The 10,201-nt window shown below is 39.7% G+C and overlaps 1 protein-coding gene across 1 annotated transcript; it reads left to right on the top strand.

Annotated features, from left to right (window-relative positions):
* Positions 1-1,349: 1,349 nt before the first annotated feature.
* On the top strand, positions 1,350-9,639 carry LOC306737015 (von Willebrand factor A domain-containing protein 1-like; the record flags this gene model as incomplete). The annotated part of the gene is made up of 6 exons (XM_079218720.1): positions 1,350-1,392; positions 6,059-6,598; positions 6,738-7,016; positions 7,299-7,574; positions 7,791-8,072; positions 8,201-9,639. The coding sequence occupies 6 exons, from the start codon at positions 1,350-1,352 to the stop codon at positions 8,218-8,220; spliced, it is 1,440 nt and encodes a 479-aa protein (XP_079074846.1). The 3' UTR covers positions 8,221-9,639.
* Positions 9,640-10,201: the final 562 nt, after the last annotated feature.

The following is a 10,201-nucleotide window of genomic DNA, read 5'->3' as shown; positions in this document are numbered from 1 at the left end:
TCGTCTTTGTGAACCGACTGAACTTCAGTATCTGTCTACTGTCTAGATATACCAGCCTGGTATGTAAGCAAAAAGGGTTCGTATCAAACGGCAATCAAAATATGTCCTCTTTAAAACATTATCTTTCTACAATCTGTCTCTCGCCATCCCGCCTACCTCCCAGACTGCACTCTGCACACTGTCTGAGACAGCGTCAACACGAGAAAAGAATGAAGAACGCTGTCACATACAAGCAAATTATCTACAAGTAACAAGCATCTGTCTTGGCACATAACTCTCCTCTCCTCTCAAAAGGGGCAAATTCAGTGAGTGTCCTTTATTGACGAAGCCTTTTATCTTAATCTGTTGGCACACACACACACAAACTCGGAGAGGCAGGGGTGTGCATCTGCTGACATGGATTGTGGTTATCTGGATCGTGGCCCATACCTACTACTCATTATATGAATAATTTCTGTCATCCATTGAATGTGCTGTAACTCTGTTACGTTGTTCATTCTGTACACATGACATCTATTGCTTCTGTCCATCCAGGGAGAGGGATCCTCCTCTGTTGCTCTCCTGGAGGCTTTTTATAGGGTTCCTTGTCGTTCCTTGATCCAAATGGGTTCCCTGTTACTGTTTCCAAAAGTGGGGTAGAGTTTTGTAGTTACCTTAGGGGCGTTTTCAGGGTTTCCTGAGAGAAAAGGAAGACCAGATCAGTTTCACTGTCATTCCACCAGCACAAGATAATGTAGCAGGAAAACAGATGAGAACATGTTTTCTTGCAGCCACAGCCGAGATGTAAAAGCATTTTCACCCAGTCTATTGCATGTGTGTCTATTTGGGCAGGTGCCTGTCTGCTTACACTATGAACACGTGTGCTGACCTCTGGACTGAGGAAATGACAGCTCAGGAGGAAACAGCAGTCATCAAGAAAACATAGGATCTCGCATCATCGACCAAACCCCAGCAAAGAGGGACAGTGATGTTATGCTCTGGCTCAGCAGCTGGAGGAGGAGGAGCAAAATGGACTACAAAGTGAAAGACTTTAGCGGACTGACAGGGAAGCAATCTGACTGCAGCGCGCGAACATTACAGGAGTTATGACGCAGGTGTTTAGAGAAAAGTTTGGATGACCCGTGCAGCGGTGAAATATTGCGGAAGAGGCGACAGCTGCATCATAATACAGACTAGAGACTAGACCCACTTTGACAGGGATCCGAGCGATGCGACCCGGTACAGGAATATCAGGTGTTCGTTATTCCACCTGCCTGTGCAGTTTCTGATTTATATATTTTTATTTTCATTTTGTATGCTGCTTAGAGAGGATGAAGGGCTTTTTACTTGGCATCTGTCTTCTCTGGGCGATGTTGCAGCGGAACAACATGCACATTGCGTCACCTGCCACAGGTGAGTTGATAACTTAAGCTGCCATAAAGAGAACGGAGAGATGGCCGAAAGAAACACGAGCAGTAAACATACTGCAAATAAGTTGACAGGGTGCGATCTCTTTCTCCTTCAAGTGCTTTTCCTTGATTGTAAAAGTCATTATTTGTGCAAATGCACTCTAAAACATACACGTTTTTGTAAATATGTTTAGATATTGTTGTTAACAAATGTTTGGTGAGTCAAAGCGCAGCACGCCAAAATAAATGCTAGTTATGGATCACACGGCATTTAATACGTAGCAACAAGCAGGATAATTTCCACAGGCAGTCTGGTTTAAACAAGTTGACACATGGACAGTGTTGATCCAGAGAACTAGTGTGTGGCAGTGTTTCATTACTTTTAATTCACGTCAAGGGTGTATCTTTTTATATGGTCACAGCTTGGTGATCTATTCAATATAATGGGCTGTAATAATCATAATTAGTATCAAGAATCATTTTTATAGGCTACAATCTAAAAAGTCACTCAGAGGAAACATAGTTTTATTTCACTGTATTGCATTACATCTTCTTGACAGTACCTTTACTCAAGTGCAAATAGTTTTTTTAAATACTTGGACCTACTTGAGTATTTCAACGTAATGCTACTTTATGCTGATTGTATTTCACTTTTCACTCCACCACATTTACATATCAGAATATTGTACATACAACTTCTTAACAGTATACAATAATTGCATTTGCTTCAACAAGCTTACAATGAAATGCACTGTACTATTGAATCAATGCAGCAGTACTTAGGCATTGATGATTATAGATACTCTCACTTAGAAAGCATTTTTCAATAGTTCTGTGCTTTTACTTATATTTTGAAACTAGGACTTTTACGTATTACCACTGCAGGTGATGTCAGATATTTTTTTTATAGGTTCAAACTGGAAAAGATGCCAGTTGGCTGAACTGGACTGAAGTTGTTTTTGTGACTTCCTATGGAACAACTGATGTGTGTATTAACTGAAACAAGCTATGGAAAATGTAATATTGTCCAATATATGACACCACTGGAGATATTACAGCCAAATTGGACAGTTTATTGAAAAATATGCAAGTAAAAATTCTGCCCTAAAACGTCAGCTGTGTGTGACTGCATGAGTTCATCTTAAAGGGCTATTCCAGCAATTTATTATTGCACTTCCATAAAGCCGAGGGAATCACAACCTATTGTTTTAAAAAGGGGTCACACTTTTTGCAGCAGAGGTTGAGATATCCTGACCTTTAGTTCAGAGTTTAAGTACTTATAGGAACTAAAGGTCAGGATATCTCAACCTCTGCTGCAAAAAAGTACTTAAACTCAGAATCGTACATTTCCCAAAGCAACAGAGACCCGCCTACCTGGTTAACACCGAAATCTTTAAAACTCCATGACCCCAGTTTGTAGCTTTCTTTTGTAACTTTGTAAGCCTGAGCTTTGATAACCCAGATGACATCACTGTGACATCATCAGCGTTATTTTTCTCAGACGCTTTACAAGCATTTAGTACTCCATGATGAGTAAACTCAGAAGATATGACGAAGAAGATATAATGAAGAAGATATAACATGTTAATTAGTGAGCTTTTAGAGACGAATTTTATTATGTTGGACAGAGCAGGCTTGCTGTTTCCCCCTGTTTCCAGTCTGTATGCTATAAACGTAAGGAATATATAGCGTACAGGCATGAGAGTGGTATCAATCTCCTCATCTAACTGTCAGCAAGAAGACAAATAATCCTGTCAGCAGATGTGAGAGGTCTCAAGGTAGAACACGGGCAGTGATCAGAGATAAAAACTGGTACCGATCGCATCGCTGAACTAAGTCTAGACTTAGTTTAGACACCATTGTTCATTACAACCGTTCATTATTCATGTTTTATTCTTCTTGGTGAGCAGTCCATAATGTATACCTATAATAAGAGCTTTGTTCTTGATGAAGTGAGGTACTTACAGGTGCTCACAGCTAATTAAAAATAGTTTTATTTTCCCACTAAAAAGGTATTGTATATATTTTATTCATTTTTAATTCCACAGTTTTGCAGGAAAACTGTTTATAAGGAAGCACAGCAACTTGCAGTTTAAGTGTAAATATTTTTAGATCACCACGTGTTTAGAATTAGCCTGCATTGATTTTGATCCAGCACAGACTTGATCGTCTACCATCTGTCTGTTTGATGTCAACGCATGTCGATATTGCACTCAGTAAACTTCACAGAAGGCATTTACATATTTTTCGTTCATCTGTGCAGCTCTGCAGTGAGGCATATGGCCTTGGCACAGCTTAAAACCAATAATATGACAGATGATCTGCTCAAATCTCTCTCACACACACAAATACATGAATTATCCTTTGAGGAATGCAAAGATGGAGCAATTTACATCTCCATCAACAACTCTATCCAACCTTCTTTCTGTTTAGTTTTTTTTTTCTCTGTGCCATTTTCTCCTTTCAGCTTCTCCACTTTGCCACAATGTGTATATATATATATATATATATATATATATATATATATATATATATATATATATATATATATATATATCACCTGTTTCCAGCGTACATCTCTTCTCTTGCACTCATTGTAAGATGTTGGCTGACACCTCTTTGCCTGATTGCGCTGTTCTCCCTCATTTCCTCCCTGACTATTTATTTTCCTGCTGCTTTATTTTCTGCCTCTCTATAAAAGTTTAATGATTATGGACCACTGCTACAATAAAATAATGGGTGTGTTCTGCGGAAGAGCTGCAAATGGACAAGTGTGAACGTTTGGTAGAACCAATAAAGCAGATGTGTACATTATGTAGGGAACAATTAATGACTCTATTCGTGTTGAATTCACTCTAATATAGCACACCTATTTTAAAATGATCCTCAATCCTTCTTCTAAGACTGAATGTCAGCGTATTAGTTTCTTATAGTAGGTGATGGTATAAGACCAGTGTCTCATGAACTACAGCCACAAAATGGGCCAAAAGTCACATGCAGTGTGCAGGATTATTAGAAAACCCTTTTCCAGGTGGAACAGTTGAGTGAGTCACCAAATGTATTGCACATCTGATTGTGCAGGATTGCGCTTGCAGCTAGAATAGATTTTTTTCCATTGAAAATTAGTCCACGAAGACACGGATGTCGCAATGGAGCACAATGGCTTCTGAGATATGATGAAAGGTGAAGATGGGGAAACAGTATGTGTTCATTCAAGTGAAGAGATCTGAATATGTGGGGATATCGTTTTCCTCCTTTTCTCTCTGCACTGCTTTTTTTTGTGGTGGGGAGCGGTTGTCACTGATTTAATGGGAATCTTATGCTGGTTTTATGATAAATCCACTAAAGTGACCCAATTTTCTTTATTCTGCACTATCAGAAATCCTCTGCTATAGCTGTATTGAAAGCTTTCTCAATGTGATGTTTGTCTGATATATTTTGATAACGTTTAAGATGATTGTTCACAGGATTTTTCAGGAAGACATTTCTACCTGTTATTGCCTTTCATTCTTTATAGTAATGCTTCCCCAAGGGCATCAATGGCACCTGTGACATTAATGAGATGAGCCTAAGATACCTGAAAATTGCAAGTTAAACTTGTACGTCTCTGTCTTGTCTAAATGTCTGAAAAGGGGAGAATTTAAGGTTGACTTTAAAGCTGCTATTACCAATATATTAATGGATCAAATATGCTTTTCACAGAAACAAAAGTGTATGCAAAAAGTGGTTGCTTTTGGTAACAAACGCTCAGAGAATCATCACCTGAATGATTGTTTTGTTTTTTATCAACACTGCTTTCAGTCCCGTTAGGCAGCTGTAGTAAAAGCCCCGAAAAAGGTTTGTTGCAACACGTTCAAAAGCACTTTGCACTTTTATGCATATTACAAAAAAGCGCTATAGAGGATGGAGGATATTGCAAACACACTAACATGCAGTTTTTTAAGTCATATGCTATTTTACCATGCATCTGGTAGAATTTAATACTGGACAAATTATTTACAAAGCAATACATAATTTACTACCTGGCAAGGTACAAAAAGACAGAGCAGAGGAAAAGCTCATCTAAAAAAAAAGTTGTGTTTGTAGCACTAGGAAGAGCACGTGTATTACAATTTGTGGAGTTAATCTTAAGAAATTAAGCAAAGTACAAACAAAAATCTATTTAAGAAAATGTATTTATATACAAATTATTAAGTGTTTTTATGAGGTATAGGAACGAGGAAGGGACCATGTTTCTCTCGTAAATGTGACGCTTGTTGATGTTGTAAGTGATGTGATAAACATTAGGTTCATTATTGGTCACATATACAGTTAGCGACTAGCTGGTGAATATAAGGAAGCATTTTGCAGCCAAAGAGCTAAAAGAAAAGTGAATATTTATATTCGCTAGCTGGCCAAAAACATGCCTCCAAATTCATTATTTTGTTATTCTGTCTCCTGGATGTGTAGATAATGTGTAACTGTTTGCCAACAAGTACGCCATATCAACATAAAGGTGATAATATACCAATGTTGTGTCGACAGCTTGTTTTGACTGCCCCCAAGTGGCCTAAAACATAATTTATAGAATGAACACTGTTTAAAATATGGTAACTAATAAACCTATCAATCAAAACAAGAATGACCACATATTGAAATGACCCTCCTGTTTTTCCTTCTCTTGTGCACAGTGTTAAACTGCTGTGAAGGGGATATTCTCCTCCTGCTGGACTCTTCCGGAAGTGTATTAAACTACGAGTTCTTTCGCCTGTTGGTCTTCACCGCCGAGCTGCTTCGCCCATTCTCATTGGGCCGTGGGCACGTAAGAGTCGGGCTGCTGCAGGTGGGCACAAACCCTAACCTGGAGTTTGACCTGGATGTCCACAACAATCAGGAAAGTCTGCAGAAAGCTCTGCAGAGTGTCAGCCAGCTGCAGGGGGACACCAACACAGAGGCGGCGCTCAGGGTGGCCCAGCGGCTTTTGACAGAGACGGACGAGAACGTGCCAAAGATACTGCTGTGGCTGACTGATGGTGTGCAGCCTGGAGACGTGGACAAGCCGATGTCTGAGCTGAAGGCGCAGGGAGTTTCTGTTTTAGCTGTTTCCACAGTACATGGCAACTACCAGGTGTTACAACGTGCAGTGACACCTCCACGACAATCTCACCTCTATTCTGTGGACATAGATAACATAGAAATCATCACGGAGGAACTGAGGGAGGCCATTATCAGTATGTGTATGTGTGTGTATGTGTGTTTGACATATGAGGTTTAGCACAGTAGAAGCACTACTTCCATGGAAGATACTAGACATTTCAGTTGCCTCTCTAATTCTGCTCCCCGCTCTCTTTCCTCTGGTCTTATCTACAGAAATTATTCGTGCAGAACGGCTGCGTGTGGTTCACTTGACTTCCCACAGTGCTGTGCTGCAGTGGCGTCCTGTTCTGAGCGCAGACAGCGGTTACTATGAGCTCTTGTACAACTCCACGGGGAAAACGGACAATGAAACAAGACGTGTTCTGCCAGGGGACTCTAGCCTGGTCGAGCTGACCGACCTGCAGCCTGATACCACCTACACAGCTGCCCTCCGCCCAGAGTCCAACCAGAATTTATTTAGCACACTCTCTGTTAACTTCACCACACTTCCTGGTGAGAGGAAGGGAATTCCCCCCTTTAAATACATGTGTTTTTATAATCCTGTAATGTATTTAAAAAGCATACTTGTTATTGGCTGTTTTTTTCTGTTACCTATCTAACATTTAAAGTTTGTATTATTGTGTTATTTGCTAAATTGTATCAGCACACGCTACATCTGACTTGCCTATCAGCCATCTGTGTCAGGCTCACATAGGCTTAGACCTGAATCTATTGTGATGAACCTTAATGTGCTGCAGCAAGTCACCGTCTCACCTCTGTCTCCTCTCTCCTCAGATGTCATAAGCCCGGCAGTGGTCTCCGTGTCAGACTCTGGCCCTCATCAGATCCGTGTGAGCTGGGGTCCCCTGCAGCTGACTCGAGTCCAGAGATATACTGTGGAGTATGGAGCTATTCCAAGAGGAGATGTCCACACCGTGACATTACACAGCCAGCAGAACTCTACCGTGCTGACCGGCCTGGAGCCAGGGACTCAGTACCTGGTCACAGTCAGCGCTCTGTATGGGAATGGAAAAGAAAGAGCTATGACTGTAAGGGCATGCACTCAAGAGGGTACGTTTTCAGTTTGAGGTTTGTATATCATGATTTGATGTGCGCAGAAATGTGAGTTTGTGTCTTTCAGTTCCAGATCCTTTAGTTTTCTTTGGTTAAAAGCATTGCATGGGTTCTGTTTATTTCTCTTTATTGAAAGTTAAACATTAGAGCCCATTTGTGAATAATCTGTTTAAATCGTACCCTTGCTTTCCTCTTTGTTTTTTATCCTGGTAGCATCTCTGCCGGCCCTGGCCGACCTTCAGTTGACCCTGGTGGAGCGTCAGGAGATTCAGGTAGCGTGGCAGGCCCATCAGGAAGGTTTGAAAGGCTACTGGCTGAGCTGGGAGACAGAAAACTCCCGCAGCATAAAGCCTTCTATGCCCTCCGTCTACCTGCCTCCTACCTCGCGTTCAACACGTCTCACACACCTTGCACCAAGCAGTCGAGTGTGTGTGTCCCCGGTCTACAGCTCGGGTCGAGGAGATGGGTTGTGCTGCACTGCAGAGAAGCACACGGGTTGGCTGAGCTGAATATTATAATCTTCTTTTTTTCTTCTTACTTTATGCAATTATGTTCACAAATAGCGGGTTTCGTTCATTAGAGGAATTGTAATTTCCCATTTGTCTGTCTCATCTCTCTGATAGATTCCAGCCAGTGGGGTTAACGACCGCAGTCTGCAGCAATCAGGCAGCTGGAGCAAAAAAGTTGATGAAATCAGGCATTTGGATTGCTGGAATGATCTAGATTACTGAATATTATTATGAGCAGCATCATTATTATTATCATATTGTTAAAATGTTCATCTTGGAAGGAATTATCATGACAGAAAAGGCTTTATCACATAACCCCAGCTCTCCATTCTCACAATGGCTGAGACAAATGTGACATACTTATTCATTTGTATCATAAATCTGGCAGGAAGCCTGCCCACCACAGCGCCACACATTTGTTCCGATATTTAGTTTCTGACATTCAGTTAGACAGGAACATAAGCTGCGGCAGAGTATGCAATTATTATTTATCATTATGATTATAGCCTACTCTTACAATTTACTGTTACATAACTAGAGGTGTATTTGCTTTAAATTATATGAACCGGTTCTCTCCTTCTTGCAAGTATTCAACGTTTTTAAGTGTGAAATGTGTAAGATGGCCACAATTTGAGTTTGAAACGTTCAAAAAATGTACTAGCATGATCAATATAATAATAATAATAATAATAATAATAATAATAATAATAATAATAATAATAATAATAATAATAATATATACTGTATATTCTGGGCCTTCACAGGAGAAGTGACTATAATTTGAATGGATTTTTACGCCTAAATAAGAAAAGATAAGCATGACAAAATGGCATATTTGAGGTACCATAAACTACAACACATTCAGACATGTGATTTTGAGCTAATGCTGTAACATTAAAAATGCAAATACGCTGATGAAGTGTGACCTCGTCTGATCAAAGGCAGAGATGATAATAGTATTTCATGTTTTCAGATCTTCAGATCAGAGTAAATTCCATACTGCATCTGCATCCTGTCTCTGTACTTTCTGTATAGTGCTCATACGTGTATAGTGCTGAGAGCAAATATGTACAGTGAATATATTTTTTCTAATTCCTTTTTTTTGTATTTTACTGTATATGCTACTGAAGTGCTGCCCAGGTTTGTCTGTTAAAATGTTAATATTTTTTTGGAAGGTAATACAAAATTCTGTATCAAAATGTTCTGTCCTTTAGTATTTGGTTGTGTATGAGGCCATCTAGTGGCTCGTGGCTGCAATTAGAAATTGCTGACTGAATAAATGGTGAGCGTCATGTCTTCTTCTTATGTGACATAAATTACTTTTTTAGCATAATTAGAGGTTATGTTCAACTATATTTTATAACTTCACTTGAGCACACACAAACCCCTGCACCCCTGTTTTAACCTGCACGGATAACACAAAAACATGTTTTAGAGGATCTTAAAATTACAATGAATGGCACATTCTGATCTAATTTGTGTCATTGGTACGAATATTAGTAAGGATATTGGTGTGTTTCATGTTCATGCAGCTGTGACAATAAAAGGACGGGCAAAACTCAGCTGCTGTTTAAGGTACTTCTTTGTCTTGCACACCCAACCTAAATCATCCACATTGAAGAGAGGCAAACTACTTCTTGGGTATACTGTTTATTTGTCCGCATTGTTTTCCTTTTGCACCTTGCAACACCTTGACACTACATACACATCCATACAATGCTATAATGGTTGATGGTACTGATCTCACACCCAATTGTTTATTTAAATATACTTACTTGTCACAATTGCTAAACCAGTTTGTGATAAATGTGGTTTGTAAAGGAAATGAACGCAGAACCTGTCGCATTGCAAGAGAGAATCATACCTTCAGCGGGATACTTTGACATGAGCAAATTAAGATTTAGTGGAAATTGTGCCAGATTTGATTTGCTAGGTTATGTGACGAATAGGGGTCTAATCATTCTTACATTAGTGACCACTTGAATTAGTGACCATTGTGATTTGTGAATGCTGAATGAGAAGGGGAGGGACACCATGATGCGATTTACTGTTAGAGAACTGATTTGAAGGTAAACTATTTTATTTTAGGGAAGGAACTTGTGTTATATGTGTTTT

This window comes from Taurulus bubalis, assembly GCF_910589615.1.
Source record: "Taurulus bubalis genome assembly, chromosome: 5".
In the NCBI taxonomy this organism is placed as follows: Eukaryota; Metazoa; Chordata; class Actinopteri; order Perciformes; family Cottidae; genus Taurulus; species Taurulus bubalis.
Note: the sequence above shows the minus strand (reverse complement) of the source record. Positions and strands in the feature narration are given on the sequence as shown.